The 21,286-nt window shown below is 41.0% G+C and overlaps 2 protein-coding genes across 13 annotated transcripts in view; both read left to right on the forward strand.

Annotated features, from left to right (window-relative positions):
• The window catches only part of IQCH (IQ motif containing H), a 54,926-nt gene extending 44,081 nt beyond the window's left edge, over window positions 1-10,845 (forward strand). For 9 of the 11 annotated variants that reach the window (XM_057430500.1, XM_057430509.1, XM_057430506.1 and 6 more), the window contains 5 exons: window positions 2,686-2,853; window positions 5,262-5,387; window positions 6,750-6,811; window positions 9,077-9,185; window positions 10,520-10,845. In XM_057430500.1, coding sequence (XP_057286483.1) covers window positions 2,686-2,853; window positions 5,262-5,387; window positions 6,750-6,811; window positions 9,077-9,185; window positions 10,520-10,621 — 567 coding nt within the window. In that variant the 3' untranslated portion in view covers window positions 10,622-10,845. The remainder of the gene's footprint in view (window positions 1-2,685; window positions 2,854-5,261; window positions 5,388-6,749; window positions 6,812-9,076; window positions 9,186-10,519) is intronic. The other 2 variants (XM_057430505.1, XM_057430510.1) reach the window with 1 other exon arrangement.
• Window positions 10,846-14,905: 4,060 nt separating this feature from the next.
• Window positions 14,906-17,595, forward strand: CUNH15orf61 (chromosome unknown C15orf61 homolog). 2 transcript variants are annotated; one of them, XM_057430544.1, is made up of 3 exons: window positions 14,906-15,280; window positions 16,876-17,031; window positions 17,116-17,595. In XM_057430544.1, exons 1-2 carry the CDS (start codon window positions 14,950-14,952, stop codon window positions 17,001-17,003), a joined length of 459 nt encoding a protein of 152 aa, XP_057286527.1. In that variant the 5' UTR covers window positions 14,906-14,949; the 3' UTR covers window positions 17,004-17,031; window positions 17,116-17,595. The 2 variants fall into 2 exon arrangements, with proteins under 2 accessions (XP_057286527.1, XP_057286525.1); XM_057430542.1 differs by having other exon boundaries at window positions 16,876-17,595.
• The last annotated feature ends 3,691 nt before the right edge of the window (window positions 17,596-21,286 follow it).

A 21,286-nucleotide genomic window follows, 5' to 3' on the forward strand; every position in this document is an offset into this window, starting at 1 on the left:
CTTTCCCATTTCTGGGAAAAGGGGATTTAAAGGGCATTTCTGGATTTCCATGTCAAAAGGGAATCCCCTGCTAGGATAAAGCTGGAATCTTATGCCATCTGATCCTTCTTCCTTTCTCCCCACAACAGGGATGTTCTGGGACACAGCCAGGGCAGAAAGGGACACAGCCACACTACAGCGTTCTCCAACAATCCCAAGCCAGGAAAAGAATCCTTGGGGGTGATCCCAGCTGGCACACAGGAATGACCATTTGGCTGCTTTCACTTGCAGTAGGGGTGGTTCAGCCTCAGGCCCAGAATGAAAGGAGGTGGACAGGTGGTTTCCAGCCACGTTTGCCTTCCTCCCCCCTGTGCTCACGGAAATCTGCACCTTCTCTTTAGAAAAAGCAAATAATATGATGACTTTATGTAGAGCATAACTGTGACTGAAGCTGAAGTAGGTGTTTAGAGATATCCTGTACCTTAAAGAGTTACGGGCTGGGGAGGGGATGAACACCTGCCTTCATTACATGGCAGGGCATCAGTCCACCTTGTACATCTGAGCCCTTGATTCTGAAGCCAATGGTGTGGAGGTCTTTGGTCTGAGATGATGAAGCCATGTCTGAAACAAGTTGAAGCACTGTGAAAGTGAACAGAAACTCCTTAAACTGGCATTTGTTTGGCCTTGTGATCTCTGGCATGAAAGTTGCTTTGTTAAGCAACTCCTCTTCCCTGTGTTATAGTCCCTTCCTTGGGCAGAGATGAGGCTGGAGCCATCCCCTGGTGCTGTGGGATCCAGGAATGATTCTGTATCTTCTGAGAGCAGTGGCTGGCAAGGTGCTGGCAAGGTGTTAGAGCCAGTTTGGCATGTTGGGGTTTGTTCAGATTCTGTGAAACTTGTCTCACAAGTAATTAATGGTCTTTTCTACATCTGAAATGAAAACAATATCACTTGCAGGTACTTCAGTTACTGACAACATGGGGTTTGTGGAGTAACTCTTGTAGAACACGCATGCTATCCCATGCTTGGCACAGCTTGTCTGAGTCTCTACCAGAGTGGGATGAATTTGTCTTAGGCTGATGGCTGTTTCTGTTTGCCAGGCTGCATTTCTGAATGCTTTATCTGCTGTTAAATGCTCAACCCATTCTCAGTGCTGCCAGAACATGGCTCATGTAGTTACCCAGTCACAGGGACATCTTTGCTTAACTAATGTGTTTTTTTCCACCTCAGCCATTGTATCTTCCAACTTCATTCACACTTGGCCTCCTTTATTCATGCATCAACAAAGCCTCCAGATAATGCTAATGTAGACTTTGAGGTTAGAGCAATGCAGATGTAATATCAAGGTCTGGATTAAGAGCCATCAGTTCACTTGGAGCTAGTAAACAGTTCTTGGGTATCCAAGACTTTCAAAAGTGCCTGGATCCTTCACGTGGCTCTGCCACCTCTTCCAGGGCATAACTGTAAGTGAGAATCTAAACTCCAACTCAAACAAGGTTCAAGACACCTTGGCTGTGACTGATTTGTCCATAATATTTATGGAAATTAATGTAAAGCTTCTAGAGTATGTACAGTTTATAATTATTCAGCTCATTGAAAAGGGCAGCACAGACTGGAGAAGTACAAATCGACAGGAAAGTTCCTTCCTGCCTTGCAGAAGTGATGATAAAGAATAAATTATTGAAGAAAATTAAGCACTGTAATTGGGGAACATTCCCCTATTACTAAGTAAAGGCAACCATTAGCATCTGATTTGCATTTTATACCATGCAGCAGGAAATATTTAAGTTGACAAATAGGATATTTAATACAGCAACAGATACTTGGCAGTTAGATATTAACAACTGTTACTGATGTGATTTATTCACCATTATAAAAAGGGCATTACTATGTGCATATAATTGTGAAATTAACTCCAGTTTACCAAGAGGCCTTGGCTGCTTGACCTTTTAATATCCTTCTGATGATGCCATTTACCATTCAGAGGCTTATTCAAGTCATTCACTGCTAGATTTGTTTTAAAGGGGTCCACTGTAGGGCGGACACTTGTGTGTGTTAACATTTCTCACTGGAGTAGTAGGCACAAGCATTTTTTAAGTGGGGAAAACTCATGGGGTTCATCCAAGATCAGGTTATTGGGAGCCTCACAGAAGCAATCCATGGCACTTCCTTCTGCTGCGCCCTCAGTATAGACTGGACTCATGGATCCTCTTTCAGGTTAAAACCATTCTCCCTTGTCCTGTCACTACATGCCCTTGTAAAAAGTCCCTCTCCAGATTTCTTGTAGACTCCCTATCTCAAAACACCTACCTGTAACTCCAAACTGGCTTTACTGAACACTTATTCTTCAGATGAAAAATGCAGGTGTGGTGTGTAGCATTTAGATAATTGCAACTTTACATGATGCAGAGTTCACAGCTGCTGAGCTCATCTATCTACTTTTACTCATCATTGCTAAAACCTGGGTAGCTAGCCTGGTTTTGGCTGGCATAGTTCATTTTCTGCCTAGTAGCTTATACAGTGCTGTGGTTTTGGGTTTAGGATGAGGCTAACACTGAGTAGTGCTTATCCTAGCCATGGACTTTTCATCTCCTCATGTCCCCAGCAATGGAGCTGGGGCCACAAGATGTTCTTTCACACAACTGCTGTTCTTTCACACAATTGCTCATTCTTTTATATTAATGCACCTGTCTGTGCTTGGACTAGGTGTGGGCAACAGACCTTGACCTTTGCTATAGTGACCAGCTGGCCTTGACTCAGCTCATGTTGTACGTGACAGATGGAAACCTGGATTGTACCTCCAGCCGCTTTGAAGTATCTCTTGGTTCAAAAAGAATGGAAAGCCAACGTATTGAGCATGAGGAGACAGAAACTGTGAGCAGCAATTTGGTTACAAATAAGATTATGAATGTAAACTACTAAAAAAGGTAAAATCTGTCCTAGATCACTACTCTAGAGGAGCTGAATCTGCTCCTTTCAGACTTTAAGCTGCTAATTTTAGATTTTTACAAGGTTAATACAGGATACCGACATGTCAGAAGTTAAAGGAGAGGTTCTGGATGCTTATGGGCACCTGATTATTCCTCCTTTGTATTCAGTAATACTGATTAGTGGTAGTAATTAAGTTCTACATATTTCAGATAGTTTTCAAGTTGTAAAAAATATGGTAGTTTACATGCTGCAAGAAAAAGGGAGGAGGTGAAAGCACTGCCCTGACTATAGGAGTAGGTTAAAAGCAGCTGAGATGAAAGCTGAGCCTTCAGCACGAGTGCTGATTTGAGATCAGAAACTGGAACCTGGAGTTGTGCCCCAGCTGTGTGAGATATGCACAAAACAGGGTAAAACAGTCAGGACAACACCTGCAGAAGGATTTGGTCCCCAAAATCCCTCTCAGCTCTCACGTGAGTTAAACCCAAATCTTGATTGGAACTGGATGGGCTTTAAGGTCCCTTCCAATCCAAACCATTCCAGGATTCTGTGGGAAGTCAGATAATAAAAAGTGTATGTGTATGTATATGTTCATGTCTATATACACACATAGATGCAAATCAGATGCCAATTTACACACGTTGACAGAAGATTCACAACTCCCTATTTTTTTCATGGAGGAGGAGGAGGAGGAATGCTAGCCCCATTCCTAAATGTCATGGTTCTGTAATTGAGAGGTTAATGAGCTCTTGATCTATTGTTCTTGTCAAGCAACCACTTTTAGTAGGAGAGAAGTAAATGAGATCTGATTAGTCCCAGTAGTACAAGTTTTAGAAAGGAAAAGTAATCAAGTGGCAACTTTTTTTAATTAAAATTCTGTCAGAATTAACATGAATTGTCACCATAGCCTTGATTTTTCTCCTTTCTGTCTTTCTGAGGGTTTTACCTCCTGAAGAGTTAACTACAAAAACACTCAGGAAAATATCTTGAGAAGAAACAAACAAACCAAGAGACAAATGCTTTTACAGCACATGATCTGTAATGAATGATTAAGTAAAACACTTTGTGTAAAATTATGATGTTAATAATGATTCTGTCCCTTTTAATTTATTAGATCTTCTCAGTGCTGGTAGGTTTGATTTTGATGAAATGGAGCAGCACCCGAGTTGCTGTGATGGTTTTATTTTTAGAAATGCTTCTTTGAAAGAACAAATTTCCTAAATACTGCTGCTACTGTAATTATGTACAAACCCAATCACTCATTATAGTTAGGATACATTATCTTCTAGACAGATGAGGCTAAATAAGCAACACATTAATAATTCATCCTGCAGTTCATTATGCATGTGTATGCATGCTTTGTAGCTGAAATAAGCACCTCATCAACCTGATGCCAACCCTTAAACAATAGTTCTGTGTTATTGCAGCCGCAGCCGAGTTTACGCTTGTTAAACTGCTGCTTGGATTATTTTATCAAGCATTCATTTATTTGTGGTCCCCTACTGCAGAGAACAGATTTTGGAAGCTCCTTTTTTAAGTTAATGACTTGAGCAATGGGTGTTATTAATTCTCAGAATATTATAAACATGATTAATTTTCAGGCAGAGATGTATTAGATAAGGATTTCAACTATGTCAACTTAAATGAGTCAATGTCAAAACAAGTATCATTTTAGTAAAAAAATACTGTAAATTACATGCTTCAATGTGCAGTATCCCCCCTCTGAACAGTCCACTATTAAAAACAACATCACAGGAAAGCCTTGCTTTAGGGGAGCATCTCTGTTCTTTAGTCCTGAGCACTGAGGAGAGTTTAAACTCCAACGCAGTGCTGGTTTTCATCTATAGTATCAAGTCCCCTGGCATCAGCTCTGTAGCTCCTCAATGACTTGCTGGAAAAATTACACACTCTAATGCCAAGGGGGAATGCTCAGTCTTGGAAAATCCCAATTTCAAATACAACTCATTATCTGCTTTGGAATTTCTCCTATTGGAAGAGCTGGCTCCAGAACAATGTATGTTACCATAGGGCAGGGTGGATTCACTTAGAATGACTTCACAGGGCTCAGTTACTGATGAAGCTGTGGAAATATCAAAGTGTGGTTCATAAGGAATGATGGTGTAGACCTGCTCTAGAATGTCAGGTCTGACATATAGTGTGAGGTGAGGACTGAATTTTGCTGCCTGGAAATGTCTGTGTTCAACAGACGCTGTGATGGACAGGAATTCCTCCCAAGGGAGTCTTACTTCACACTTACATGAGTTCACTGAGAAAAAAGCCATTTAAATAGTGAATTGTTGCTTTCTGATCTAAACTGGTATGAAAATAAAGAATCCTGTATGATTTTTCTCTAGCCTGCTCCAAGAAACAGCTGGTGCGCCGCAGCAAGCAGCCAACTGAAGCACTCCAGCCTTGCAGAAACCTACTATGGTGTTTTCCTCCAGACGTGTCAAGCTTGTGGGGTTGGATTTGACCTCCAGGTATGAGCAGAAAAGGTTAGAAAATGTGATACCCTGCAGGAATTGTGCGTGTAAAACCCTATATGGTGAAACCCGTCAGTACAGTGTAAAGATTAAGTGTTGTGTTTAGCATAATCTAATGTTTAAGTGTTCTGTTAAAAACACAGTGAGGTGATGCTCTGCAGTTTTGTGAGGAGGGCTTGGTATAAATCAGAATTCGTTATTTTCAATTGGTTTTGTGATGCTAATTAATGAACTCTTGAATTGCATAAAAGGTCTTCAGCAGTTCCTGTGCTGATGACTCTAATCTTGCAACTTGCCCGTCAGCTTGCTTCAGCTGGAATGCGAGTCTTGAAGAACTAAGAATCCATCTGATGTAGCATAAGAGTGGAGCAGTGAAGGATGAAGAGGATGACAACATGTTTATGTTATACACTAGGGGGTGAGATGGGTTCTCTCTGCGAGACCACCAAAAGAATGCTGTGCAGATCTGCAGTCACCCAGAGCAGTGCTCAGGTTTTCCGAGGGCACTTGGCCATCATATGGCCCTTTCAGACACCTCTGTACCCAGGAGAAAAGATAAACCTTCAGAGGTCACGAGGTCAGGTAATAATGGGGAACAGAATGAGGAATGATGAGATGAAGATGCAGCCTGTGCTAGGGAAGGAAGTGCTTAAGGCTCTGAACGCAACTGTAAGAGAACGAAATGTAAAAGCATTTAGGAGATGTTACACCAGACAGAACAGAGGACAGATTTCAGATCCCAGAGCACAGGGCTTCACTGGGAAAGGCAGAGCTTGAAGTGTTTTCTCTAAATAAATCCTCCCCACGGATGAAACCTCACAGTGATACATGGTAACTTAGCACTAAATGCAGGTTTTGCTGCTCTCACCTGTATCAGGCCTGTGAAGAGCCAGAGCAGAAGGTTAATGCGAGTGCATGTCCCGTGTATATCTGAGATGAAACAGAAGTTCTAAGAACAGGAAAACGTAACCATATTCTGTATTTCAGTGTAAGTGTCTTTTAGGGGTTAACCTGTCTCTTGATAAAAATAACTGTAAGGAAATAATTTTTAAGATACTTATGACCATCTCCTACTGCTTTGGAACAAAAGTATTTGGTACTGAATAGACTCTGCTGTATGTATTGTATTTATATAAGCCTAATGTATTCTTTACAGTAAGAGCAATATAAAGGTAATGTATTCTCTACAATAAGTTAGAGCAATAATCTGCTTACACTGAGCAGTAATCCATTATGCAGAATTCAAGCCTAGCCTTTCTTAGCTATGGGTATGTACTTACTGTCCCAGTATAATACATTTATTATCATTATCACTATTTAGGAATAATTAAAAAAACTTTCTGCCTTTTTATTTAACAGGAAAAACAGGGAACAGTTTTTATACTGTATGAAGATCAGCAGCGACAGAGACTGGGAATGATGTAAGTATACACAGCCAGTTCCATGGGGACATCTTGATGTGAAGGGAGCCCCACGGCAGCCTGGCCTCCGATGAAGGTTGGGAAGTAAACAGTCGGGACAGCACACACTCAAGTTCACTAACTGTCACCTCCTGTTCAGAAAAGCAGAATGACTTCTTCTAAGATTGGCCTTCTGAAAAGTTTTAAGGAGGCTTTCATTTTAGTAATAAAAAGAAAAGTACAGGAATGTGCTTAGATCAAAGCCTAACTGCTGCAGACTAAACAACACAGCAATTAGCTAGATGCACTGTCAGCTGCAATCTAGCTGTGAGGAGCAGAGGGATTAGTGCGGGCTTGCTTTTACAGGCAACATTATTAAAAACCTAACTACACGTGACACAGAGAAGGTTGGAGTTGAATGCCTTTTCTATATTGTTCTTCACAAGGTGATAAACAGCACTCAGGCAACAGCAGATCCCATAGTTTAGTAATTCTTTAGACATCTGAACCTCTCCCAAGAAGTCTTAAGATAGCATAATGCGCATGAATCTACTACACACTGATGGCAAACCTCTCAGAGAGAATTTACGTAAAGTTTAGTGCCAAAACAAGACGTAATGAATGCAAGGCTGCAAGCTCTGTTCTCAGTCTGTTCTGTATGTCTGGTGCTGGAGCTATTTCATTAATAACCTGGCTGAGAAAACAGTTTCCTCGAGTGCTGGATGTGACTGCAAGTATTTTGGAAGACAGGAATAGAATTCAGAATGATCTCAGCAAATTGAAGAGACAACATGAAAAACAGAAATACATTAAGGTGGAACCAGCTGCAAGAATTACACTGAGATAGCAGTAATGGATACAAGGAACAATCAGCTTTGAAGAAGAGGTTCTGTGAGTTACAGTGGTTCACTAACTGCCTGAGAGACCCGAGTTACAGTGGTTCACTAACTGCCTGAGAGACACCCTGTCATCATCTTATGGAAAAAGGGAAACAGAATAACCTGGAAGGCATGGGCAGTAATCCTTCCATTCTGCTCACAGTGGAGATGTTGAGTGTTCTAGAAAGCATGACTTACAAGGGCAAATTAAAGGGGCCTTGGAGAAGGAGGCAGAAGTGAGATCTGTTAACAATCCTTACATAAAAAGCCTCTGTGGGAAGGAAGAATCCCATCTCCATGTCTTGGGTAGTAGGACAAGAAATTAACCTCACTTGCAGCCAGGAAGATTCACGTTTAGCATTTCTGATAGTAAGGGAAGGGAAGAACTAATTACACTGTTCACTGTGGTCACCACTGACAGTGTTTAGTAACAGATTAGACAAACCTCTGTGAGGGTGCTACAAGTAGCATTGATCCTCCCCTGGAACAGGGAAGAGACTAAATGAATCCTGAAGATGGTTTCTGGGGCTACTATTGGTGCAGCCTGTACTGAGCTCCTTGTGGGTGAGGTGACTGCCAGTACACAAGCAAGTCAGCTTGGTTTAAAGCTTAGATGAGAGACGCTGCATCGTACCTGCATTTCTGCTAGCTACTCTGGAACAACGCATCAACAAAACAGTACCTCCTGGATCACCATATTGACCTGGCAGTTAATATATTACCATAATACTCTCAAATATGTTTGCCACATGTTCTGATCCCAGATTTGTGTTCCCTCAGACTTCCAATGCAAATCTTCAGTTGAAAATACTTTGAAGACTATTTCAAGAACAACAGATCACTGAAATACCTGAAACATCCGTGTGAATTCTCATCCAATTTACTACATTGCAGATCTACTGTCATTTCCAGTCAGTAACTGAGGTGCACTCTTCCGCCGCATAGTATCTTGTTCCCAAGATCATATCTATTACATCTGTATGGACTACTGAGAAATCAAAGCCTCCAAAGCTACAACTAAAGAGATGCTGATAACTGCTGCAGTCTCTCTCAGATGCCTTTCACAAATTGTAGGCAAAAGAAACAGTTCTTACGAGCTAATCTCTGTGTTTACAGTATTCTTCTATCTCTGTCCTAACTCAACAGTAGCCTTTTACATGGAGTAGTTGAAACCTCACTGCTTACTTCTGCTAAGTTGATTAATAAAAATTATTTATTGCACAGATCCTTTCTGTTGACAAGTTAAAATGGAACCTCATCTTTCATATCTCCCTGAAGATTGCCACCTTGTGAGATTGAAAATGCTCATTAAATTCCATCACCAGACAGGCACAAATGAGAGGGCGATTGTTTTTAAGCATGTGAGGGGAATCATTGGTAAACTCATTTGTTTGGATATCATTAACAGAACAATTGGAGAAGATCTCCAGGGGGTCCTCATGACCTTTGCTCGAAATCTCTTCATCATCCATCAAGAAATATCAGCACCTAATATGCAAGGCGAGACCAATTTTAAGGTGAGGTGTTAATTAACTAACGATCCTGGTTAATTTCTGTACAAGGGCTGAAAATACCTCATGCTGGATCATAAACAAGTGCTAAACCATTCCTTTTTTATCGTTAGCAGTATGTATTTTACACTGTCTAGGTCAAGATAGCAAGTCTCCCAAGGAACCTGTTAGTTAAATTTAAGTTTGAAACTTTTTCTTTGAAAAGAGACATACTTTAGTGTGAAATGATTTGTAATGTAATGCTCCTGACTGTCCTTTGTAAGAGGCAGGGAGCTCTTGGTACTGCCTCAGACAGGTCTGTCACAATTGTCTGGTTTATTCTAGAGGGGCACCATCAAAGTAGGAATCTTAAATTAAAAACAAACTTCTCAGTTTATAATAGCTCCTTATATTATTAACACGGATTTCTTTTAAGCAGGCAGCCACTGTGTGCTCCACCCATTAGTTCACATCCTTCACCTCACCACCATTTTCACAAGTCCATTTTGTTCCCAATTTCCCAGTGCTCTGAGGCTCCCGCAGTGCCTGTCCCTGTGTGCCAGCAGATGCCCTGTGGTGGGGTGGGGGGCATCAGGACAAAGCGTGGGGCTCCTCACTTTGGGAGCATTCCCCCTGGAGCACCCACCTTTACTCCAAAGCTCCTCAGTGACGACCTTGCTGGCAAAAAGCAACCGTAAAGCAGAAATGAATCCAAACCCCTGCCCTGAAACGCACACTTGTCACAATACAGCTTTTTAATTCCAGAGAATAGCTGAACTGTCCAGAGGGAGTTCTGCTAAACTCCATCATCTTTAACTTCAGAAAAACTCACCAAGATCCTGCCTGAAAACATTTTGTAGAAAGGGGAGCACCATGTTACAGACTTGTACCTTAACTTGCGTATTTTCTACCAGGTTCTTTCCCATGTTAACCCTGACTGTACTTTCCTCTGCCAAGCGGAGCATAAAGTGAAGGTTTAGAGAAGATATAATTAAATTTCAACATGTTACAGAATAAGCAAAGAAAACCTTTTTCCAATATGAGGGAGTGAAAAGCAACCACTGAACTACAAAAGGGAACTCTCCTTCATAGTGACTTAACGATTTCCATATGTGAAATAGAGAAACTGTTAGCTAATCAAAAGTAACAATTACAATGAATTGTATTTATTTACCTGAGATTTGTATGTATTTACTAATAATTCCCACAACTGTCCCCAGAGTAAATTTAATTGGTGGTGCATCATGTCTTGTGTAACACTGGTTACCTTTGCAGGGCAAGCGCTACCAGATGTGCATTTTGGCTGCTGGATTTCATTATAATGCCCATTAAACAATTTGTATTCCTTGAATCTGTTGCAGATGGCAATTCAAGATATCGAAGCAATTCTAGGAATTACAGCAGAAAACAAACTGAAATTGCAAGAGGAACAACCTTCAGCAGCAGATGCTCTGAAAGAATAGTTAACGGGAAATGTTTAAGTGCCTTATTCTTTATGCTCCTGGAAATGCTTTTTCATCTGTAAGAACAGATTTGGTTTTCCTTCTGTACCAGCATGTGAGGGAATATTAATTGAGAGAACAGTTCTGATTTCTGAGTGTGGTGTTTAGAAGAATATCCCTGCTTTCACAAAAATAAACTGCTGAAAAGCAGAGGATCATGATAAACACCTCTGTTCATACTGTCATTACTGAAGTACAGTATCTGAATTTGAAATCTTATTAATAGGGGTCATGCTGTCTTTGTCACCAAATCATACAAAGAGATCATGCTCCACTGAAGAGTCCTGTAACCCTAAATTCTCTTTCAAGCCTACTTTATTCTAAAACACAGACTTCTAACATGAAAATAGGTCCAGTGTTGTTCTGCCTATACATACACTTAAATGCCATCGTAGCAGTAAGCCTTATAACCAAGATTCCTCTTTAGAACTGATTGTTCATATTCTCTGTCCACTATTTCTTTTGTTATCTACAGATTCTTGAAGCATTTTTTCATGTTCATTTTTCAAATTATCAGAAATACTAGTAATAGCACTAGTTAAACAGTGGAGTGTGAAGGGACTGTCCTGGGTTTAGCAGTAGCAGTCATTTTTTCTCCTCAGTAGCTGGTGCAGCACTGTGTTTTGACTCTCGGCCTGGGAACAGAGCTGATAAAAAATGACAGGGACCATACTTGTACTACGAATCCCAATGTACCATGACTTTACAGATCCATCTGTCCATCAGGTAGATCCTGTATTTCAGACGCTGGTGAGTTTTTTTTGTCATCATTTCTGTGCACTGTTATGTTAAAGGACTACAGGTACATTTGTAAAATCATCCACCACATCTCTCATATCCCAACAGACAACACTGTTAATTTTACTATGGAGAGTACATTTTATCCACTGGATGGATACTGCTGTCCAAGCACGTCAGCTATCTTTGAGATTACTTCCCAAAAAGCTCAGGCAAAACCAGTTTTTAAGACAAACAATGAATGTGACCAAGCAGATCAGCACCCAGGTTTGTCAGTGCCGAGGTCTTTGATCTGTTACCTTCATAAATAATCTTTCGTGTTAATGCTCTTCTGCTTTGATCGCAGAAGTAATTATTGCAGATGAGAATGCTTGCATAAATGCTGATCCCTGTTCCAGATAAAACTCCAAAAGTATTTTTGTTTAATTCTTGATTTTGTTCCTTTCTTACATGTAATCTCAATACAGTCTTGGGTTTAGGTATTCCAGCACCCACAGATTTTTCTAACAGGAGATTTAAACAGTGAATGAACTTCCTGGAAGTGTCTATTCTTTATGGTTAGAAATGAAAGTAACAGGTTATTTTGGGCTGTGGTATAGGTAATAATCTCTTGCTTGACAAGAAATAATGCACTAAAAAGGATAGTATATATGCTTATTAGATCTTCTAAAAGATAAGATATATTTATTCTCTGTTCTACTTTGAGGGGCTGCAGAAAAGTATGTTGAAGCATTTATAAAGCAGTCTCTCCTGTTTTACTGCTAAGCAGCTCTTTGTAGATAGATTCCTCACCCAGTCTCACGCCCAAGCTATGGAACTCCCCGGTTTGCTTAGCAGAAGCAACATCCTAGGGGACAAGGAAGCACGGGAGAGCTCAGGAGTACCAGCCTAGGAGGCAGCTAGTTTTGTAAGGGTTAAGGAAAATTAAGCCTTGATCTAAGCCAGAACAACATAAGGTCTGAGAGGCTCATTAGTTTACTGGCACTTAATAGACTGTAGTGTCCTAGGAGTAAACGAAACCTGCACTTCCTTATGTTTTGTTCTATTCTGACAAAAGAAAACTACCTGTTTTTGCAGGAAACAAGTGACCTGAAAGTTCCTGTGGTGAGAGAGATTTCTCAGTACGTGCAAAGTGTGAAATGTATTTTGAGGGGGAAAAAAAGTTTTTAATTACTATTAACACTTCTGAGTGTTGAGCTCATGGAAGGATTGCAACTGCTTTACAGTCTCTCACATTCAAGTGTCATGCTGGTGGTGCCAAAATTGTATTTTTTTTTAGCAATACAGCAGATATAAAATGAAATTACAATCTTTAAAAAAAAAAAGTTAGATATAGTCATGATTTCTTGCTCACACAACTGGATTATTTATTCCCGCTCACTAAAGGAGTAATAGGGTCCTTGAGCTGCAGTTTGAATTTCAGGGCATGATCTAGACTGGGAAGAAAACAGAGCAAGTGTGAAATGGAGAGAAAATATGGCCCAGGTATGGCTGCGCATCAGAAATTGCCCAAGAATAAAAAGGGGAGTGGGCATTAAGCCCAAGTTTCCATATTCAGAATGAGCACAGAGCAAAATAGTTCATCAGCACAACCACTTCCGGAGGTCTTCTGAAATACTCACCCTACCCATTTCCTGAAAGATCTCCAGTACCTCATTCAGAGGGATGGATCAGGAGAATTTTACCACCTTCCATCTAGGTTAAGGTAATAAATCTCTGGAATTTTAAGACTAACCTGGCACTCAGCATTTCACAGTAATTACCTAACATCACTGCAAAATGTCACAATAAAACATCAATCCCCATTTAACAAATCACCTAAGAGGTACTCCCCCTGACTATACACTGATCCTCTCCATTTCAGTTTAGACTACAGATTTTGTTACAGCAACCAGATACTAAAGATAAGGAACTACAATCATCAACAACCCTTATGAATGTAATTTAATATATCATCTCAACTGAAGAACAGCTAGACTGGTTTTTAGTTACATCACAAGAATATGCATTTCAGGAGACTATTTTGATGTAAAAATGATCAAACTCTACCAGAACGCAATGAACACAGAGGCCTGAACTGCGCAAACATTATTAAAAGAAGACATTTGGAAGAATGCTTTGTTAATGCTTCCAACCTCATCTTTAGGATGTTTGGTCATGATTCTTGCATACTTTAAAAAGTATGCAATGTTTTGCTCTGCAGTTGTAAATACAGATGCTACTTCATTCCATTTGCTTGAAGTAGAGGTGTGAGGTTATGCTGCCACAGGCAACACAAAGTTAACAGCAAAGTATCTTGAAATAAATAAGTTAAGAATAAAAATAATTATCATATATCCACTTTATAGCAATATGTTTGTAAGAGGTAATTTTGACCATGAAATAAACAGCAGAATATTACTTCTAAAGTATGTTACCTCAGCACTTCACCACAGACGGTCTCAGTATCCAATTCCAAGTTTTCTATCCTCAGTTATTGTTGCCACTAATAAAGAAAGATATTAAAGTTAACTATATGCTCTATTAATTATAGGAAGGGGAATTTGAGTCAAATTTGTTACTGGCAGTGATTAATAATTACTGGTTCCATACACATGTAGTACACTGCAGTACATAAACACGGGACATTGTGGAGTAGTAACTGATTGATTAGCACATTCATACTACATAGCTCAATGGTTTAAGATTGCTGAGTTTGAGATACTGCTCACAATTATTAAAAGGAAAAAATCTGTTCCCATTTCTCTGTTTTTCTGTGCAGAATTTTGTACTTTTTCCCTCAAATGTAATGTTTAATGGTTCAGAAACCTGCTTTTTATTTAGAGAAAACATAGCATGGTTTGGGTTCAAAGGACCTTAAAGCTCCTCCAGCTCCAACCCCTGCCACGGGCAGGGACACCTTCCACTGGAGCAGCTTGCTCCAAGCTCCTGTGTAACCTGGCCTTGAGCACTGCCAGGGATGGGGCAGCCACAGCTTCTCTGGGCACCCTGTGCCAGCGCCTCAGCACCCTCACAGGAAGGAATACTGGGTATAACCTTAAAATATTTTGCTTCGAAAGAGTCTAACGCTTGCAAAGAACCATTTTTAACCTGGCAAATTCCACCAAGTAAAATTAATGCAGTTTAGCGTGGCTTTTATGCAGCGTATGTTAACCTGGTGGACGCTGTGGCCCCGCGGATGTGCCAGCGGCAAACGACCCGCAGACAAAACCATTTCTAATGCTATAACTGCCGGAATCAGGGGATATTTTAACTCGCTGTAACGAGACCTCACGTACCCTTCCCGCTGCTAATGCTCCCCTCGGGCTGTGCGGGGCAGGACGCACCGGGAGGCTCCGTTCAGCTTCGCGGGGCGGCCGGGCCCGCCTGAGGCAGCGCGTGCCTCACCTCAGCGCAGAGCCCGCCTTCCCCTCACACCAGCCCCGCCGCCGCTGCCCCTTCCCGCCCTCCGGCGAGCCGGGCGCAGGCGCTGAGGTGGCGCACGCGCGCGGGCCGTGGCCGTGGGTGCTGCTGTGGTTAATGGCGGGGGAGGGAGGCTCCAGCCCCGCGGGATGCTGGCGCTGAGGCGGCTGCACGAAGCGGTCGTGGGGCTGCTGCTGTGGCGGGGGGCGGCAGCGCCTCGTCCCGCCGCCTCGGAGGTGCTGAGCCAGCACCTGCGGCAGCGCGGCCTGCCCCACTGGACCTCGTACTGTGTCAAGTACAGCGCCGTCCGCAACGACCAGTTCGGCCTCTCCAACTTCAACTGGCGGGTGAACGGCGCCAACTACCACATTCTGCGCACCGGCTGCTTCCCCTTCATCAAGTACCACTGCTCCCGCGCCGCCCCGCAGGACCTGGCATTGCACAATGCCGCCTTCACCGCCCTCAAGGTCCTCAATGCCGGTAAGGCGCGGAGCGGCCCGGCCGGGACCGGCGGCCTCCCCTCAGCTTCCCCCGCCGGCTGAGGCGGGCGCAGGGGCGAGGCGCCTGAGGCGCGGGGCGGGAAGGGGTGAGGTAAAGCGGCGCTCGCTGGGGAGGGCCGGGGCCCTGCGGGGCGGCTCCGTTCCCCTGAGGTGAGGGATCCCCCCGCGACTGCCTCGACCTCCGGCCCCGCGGTCGCACCGGGCGGCGTGAGGAAACGGTGTAAATCAACACTCCTCGGGGGTTTTACCGAGTTCGCGTTTCGCTGTCCTGTTATTGAGGCGTCTGACATCATCGGGGATGGATAATTACCCAGATACAAATCTATGTTCTCTTACCGTGGGTGAGATCCTCGCCTCAAAGCAAATACACGAGCGCCAGCTGAAGGGAAACTCTGTTTCTGAGAGAGTGCCTGGGCGAATCTTTGCACCTGACATCCAGCTTTCATGTGGGCCTGGACCCCTGAAGTGCTGAGCAATATAAAGGCTTATAAATAAAAATGTACTCTTAGTACATTATTAATATAAAAATAGCTATAGATAGTATTCAACACTTTACCTGTGCATGCACTGCATACTTAAATGCTAGCAGCGACAGTGGCATAATTAATTCTATGAGTTTTAATATTTCATTAAAAAATAAATTTTCATTCACTTTAAAAGTTTTTAGTGGCTTTTTTCTAAAATATGCCCACTAATCATAATTTTCTGATCTTTACAGACTTAGTGAGAAGACCACAAAGATTGTTTTATTAATAACAGCTTTAAATCTGATTTTATTTTCCCTTCCACACAGACGTTTTATCTGCCCCATCTTTCCTACAGTTACCCTGAGTGTTTCGTAGTTAAATGATTGGTGAACATGTGAAAAGTCACCTCTTTCACCTGAGAATCTAGCTTGAGCACTTGAGTAACTTTAAGCACATTAAATTCAGTGTTTCTGTGCTTTCTGAATTCGGGGCCTAAATCCATCTGTGTTTTTTCCCCCTATATTAAGTAAAATATTGTTGTCTGTAACAGATGGGTGACTTGACAGTGCTAAAAAAATGGTACTTTTTATATATAGGCCTTCCTACTCATTCCAGTTTTGTTGGAGTTGGTAGTGTTAACTACTGAATTGATTTTCCCAAGAGCAGCTTCATGTTGATCATGTGAAGTTGCTGCCTATTTTCTTTCGTATCTCTGCTTTCACACATGAGAAAGCCTGAACTGGTTAACTGAGTGGCTGTCCAGAGAGTTTGGGTTTTAGTATTTCCATATATATTTTTTGTAATCAGTAGAAATCAGGCTATATACATGACCATGTTCCGCTTATGTCATGCTGCTGTCCTCCCACTTTCTTTTTCTATTAATTTCTGTGAATTGCTGCTTTTCTTAAGCTACTTCCTGATTCTTTTACGCTTAAAGAGTATTATGTACTGATAGCTGCTTGTAAACATTTCAGTAAAAGCAAAATGTGGATAAGGCAGCTTTTGGAGGAATACTTTCTAATTTCATTTTGGAATCATCAACCCTATTAATTGGTGGGTTTAATTTTCCTGGCTTCTCTGTATGTAATGTGTTTTTGTCTTTTCTTAGGCATCCCGACTTTACTGTATGGAATTGGCTCCTGGCTCTTTGTCAGTGTCACAGAGACTGTTCATACAAGTCATGGCCCAGTTACTATTTATTTTCTAAATAAAGAAGATGAAGGCGCAATGTACTGAAATCACACCTTCAAGTACCTGTCCTCTGGTGGGTTTCTGTGTTAGAGCTGCTACAAATATCTGTTCCCTTTGACTAAAGACAACTGAAGGCAACTGTTTGGTTTTTTTACAGTGGATTTCTTGACTTAACATCCTGCCTTCAGGAAGCTGCATGGACTTCTTGGTCAGAAGAGATTTATTTTTGCAGAGGTTAGTAAAGCTGAAAAAGTAGAAGCCTTGGTAGAAGAATTAATATTTCTAAGGGTGTTAGAATTTATGGAAGTCAGTGACTAGTGCTGCTGAACAAATTGTGCTAATTTAAAGCAATACACCTACCAACTTAGAGAACTGAAATGTAGCATGTGGGAAGGAAACTGTGAATACATTAGGCCTTTTCAGAATTACTCTGAAAAGATGAAGCTGCTCAGGTTTAGACTCTTGACTGGATGTTTCATGATGCATTAACTGTCATAGCTGCAAGTGTCTGGATGAAACCATTGCACTTACTAGTCACAGTTGCCTGGAAGACTCTGGAAAAATACCACCCAAAGAAGTTACAAATGGCTGTATCATACTTCTTCAAGTAATATTTAAATAAAATATCTAAAATATGGTTTATGTTTGTATCTTTTGCAATTCTTGAACTCCAGATATCTGCTTTTTCTGTTGTTGCTTTATATACTTTATATATATGTTTATTTTATATGTATATGCTTTATATATATTTATTGTTACTTCTTTATAGGTAAGTAACAGACCCTAAGTAATCTAGAAGATTGACCTCTGTGGTAATTTACAAAGTGCTATTTTTCATTAATAAAGGAGAATCAGAAGAGTTCTGCCCTTGTTTTTTCAGTGCAGAATAGCTGATTTCTCCAGCTGTAACTGAGCACAGCTGTAACATGCACATATGATAACGGGATGACTTACATTCAGATGGAACCAAAGAAAAAGCTTTTAGGGAACTGTTTGGATGGTGGAAATATGGAATTATTGGATAGTAAGTTCAAACAATGGAAACACCTGTACAGGGTGTATTACAGGATTATGTCTAGCTTTAGTGCCAGTGAAAACTGCTGTCTGTTCCAACTCCCACATCTGGTGACATAAGTTGATTATTCAGTTGTCATAAGTAGGAAGATAAATGTAAAATGGGTGGGTACTGGGGGTGGAGAGGAATCCACATTCCTAAATAAATTATCATCAAGCTACAGCTACAGTATAATTTCATTTAAACACTTTTTTACTTAATTCTAGATAATGGAATTGTTTGCCACTTAATGAAGCAATACATGTGGTTTTTCTAAAGCAACACTAAATAACATTTTAATCATAGAAGTGCTGGCACTCTTCTGTTTCATTCTGAAGCATACTCTTGACATGAGGTAAATGGGTCTTAAAGCTGAAGAGATGGTATCACAAGAAGCCTTGTTAATAATAAAAATTAGTGTTAGTATCTTTCTAGAACTGATTTTCTCTGTATTGGATGAAGTTAAATAACTGCAGCTCATAAGTTACAGTCAGATATTATCATTCATTGCCACGGACCTGGTCAATACTTCGCTGTAAAGGTTTAGTCTCTATGCAGGGTTGATAAAATGGTTTTTAATTACTAGACTATAAATACCACTCTTCATTGGAGTTGCACCTCCACTCACTGCAGCTTGTTTGATTTCTGATAATGTGTACTGCTGACTTTGCTTACCTATTTTTCGATAAATGCAGGCAACATGACTCCTTGTCCATACAGTGATGGGCAAGTCTCCTTAGAGAACATCTCTGACAAACTACCCTATTGATCCCTGCAATTCTGTGCTGCTTGCAGCATTAAATAGAGACTTGATTTCTTGTTCAATGATCTCACTGTGTAACAATTAAGCAAATGTAATATTTTCTTGTATTACATGAAAATCAATAGACCTCTTGCTCTTATGAAGTTGATCATGCTAAAGGATGAACTAGAAGATGTCTGAGGGCAGAGCGCAAATATAGTATCATTCCTTCATTTCATTAAGGCTTGTATGTGACCTGTTACAGACCTTAAGAGGGAAAATATGCTATTTATAAGGGCTAATGCTTGAGTTACTAAATCATGACAAAAATAATTTTCAAGTATGAATGTAAATCTACTTGCTTGTCTTCAACCAAAGGTAAAATACTTCATCTGGCCGTAAGTCTCTTTTTGCTATAAATACTTAGTAAGTATTTCTTTTAATCGTCTATCTTAAGTTTTGGCCTGAACACAAGATGGAAATGTTGAGGGCCAAAAAGATTCAAGGAGATCAGTGCTGTCTTGTCTCAAATATTTCTGTAAGCCTCAGGGGAACATGGGAAGGGCAAGCAAGGATGAGCACCCTGTCTGTTGTTCTGAGCTGAACCTTTCATCTTTACCTCTCTAATCCCCATGAACTCCTGTCTTGTGGCAGCCAGGCCCTGAAGGGACACTGGATATGAGGAGAGCTGGGTCTTCTGTTGTGAAGCAGTCCAAAGGAACTGAAGAGTGGCCCTGAAGTGGGCTTTAAAGCTGAGCTGCTGGCAGTGTGGTTTTTCAGAGGTGCCTTAATTGCACATGCACAGCACCTGACTCTTGCCTGTAATGGCCTTTGGGGTTGTGTTGGAACCCCATTGCTTCAAAAGGCAGACTTGTAGGGAACCAGGCTTTGTTAATTCCTCTGTTAATTGTTCTAACTAGCACCCTCCTTTTAGTATGTATTATACTATGCATGTGTTGTGTATGAAACACACTAATGTTGACACCTATTTTTCTATAGATGAAGCATAAAATGACCCTTCTAACTTCTTGCAGATTTGCTCTGCACCCCTTCCATGTGAAATGAAGTGCAGTTTATCTTGTAAGTCTTGTCTTAATTATCTCTTCACTGTATTCAAGAATGATGTTTAAACGAGAGATGACATAAAAAGGCAGGGAGCTTTGTTTCACCTCACTTAACAACTACTTCAGATTAATGAAACCTTAGCCTAAGCCCAGAGGATGAGGTAGCCACTTCTTGTAGCAGTCTTTTTAAACAATAATGACTACTGAGGGCATCTTAACCTAAACGAGTGCTTAGCATTACATCTTACCCAGGTCAGTGGTCTCAGGTATCCCAGTTAAACTGTGTTACTGTAAATTAATGGAAAATGTAACTGCGCTTTGCTGAAAGATCAATGTCCAATAGAGGCTGCACAATCAAATCTTGTTGCAATGATTGAGGTCCTTAATTGCCTTTCAAAGATAAGGTGGTAATCAACATAGGTTTAACTGATCTTTTTTACCAGTTCAATTACATGCTAATGACTGCAGCCAAGTCAGGATCTTTAACTACTTATTAAATCTTACGTTTGTGGTGAAAAATTACTTAAGCCACACAATCGATAAAGCCCAGGTCTTAATTACTATATATCACTTTTATACCTTTTTGTATGTGTGGTAAATGTTTCGCTAGAGACTGCGTAGCACTTACGACAGTACCCAAGAAATACTGTTTTCTGGTATTCTCCCAAATTGTGATAATGTGGGTGTTTCTATGTTTGTTTTACTGAAGTAATGCAAACATGTTCCAGCAGCTCACTGTTTTTAAATATCAGTTTTTAATATATAATAGCACTCCTTTTGTCACTAGAAAATATACTGCTTGCTAACATTCAGGTGGGCACAGTTTCAACATGAAGTTCTTAACTTTTTTCCAATTTAAATGAAAGTTATATTTAGAGACTAGTAAGGATTGATCTTCCCAATTGTTTAAGATTAGTACTCTCACATTATCTCAGAAATAAGTTGCTGTGACTTCTCCTTCTTGATCTTCCCTGGAGCGATATCCAGTGCTTTTCTCCAGTTTTCCAAGAAACCTGGAACCAACTGACCTTTCCTTGATTGAAGTCTCATCCTTCCTCAGCTTCGTGTGTTGACCTACTGTAATTCTGAGTGTGTAGCAGCATTAGGTAGAACCTTTGTGTTTTTTTTCTTTGATCTTTGTTTTTGCATATTAGTGCTTACTCTGGTTTTACCTATTTGTGCTTACTCTGCCTACAGAAGTTGGCAGGCATGAGCAGATCTGTTTCTCAGACTCCTGTGAAGCACAGCAACAACAGAACTACCTGACAGTGTGAAGTACCTGTGCTGGTATGCAAGTTGGAGCTACCCGGTGCCTGTGTTTATGCTTGCCATGCTCCCGTGTGCTCAGTGAACATACGAATCTGAAATTATGTGAAACAGTAATGATATCCATAACCTCAGCCTTAATCTGAGTCAATCATCTGAGAGAACTCAGTCCTTTTTGAGCTGTTATGGGGCTGGTATCGCC

This window comes from Pezoporus wallicus, unplaced genomic scaffold, assembly GCF_028554395.1.
Source record: "Pezoporus wallicus isolate ANWC-B61680 ecotype Strahan unplaced genomic scaffold, APGP_CSIRO_Pwel_v1 contig_14831, whole genome shotgun sequence".
NCBI lineage: Eukaryota > Metazoa > Chordata > Aves > Psittaciformes > Psittacidae > Pezoporus > Pezoporus wallicus.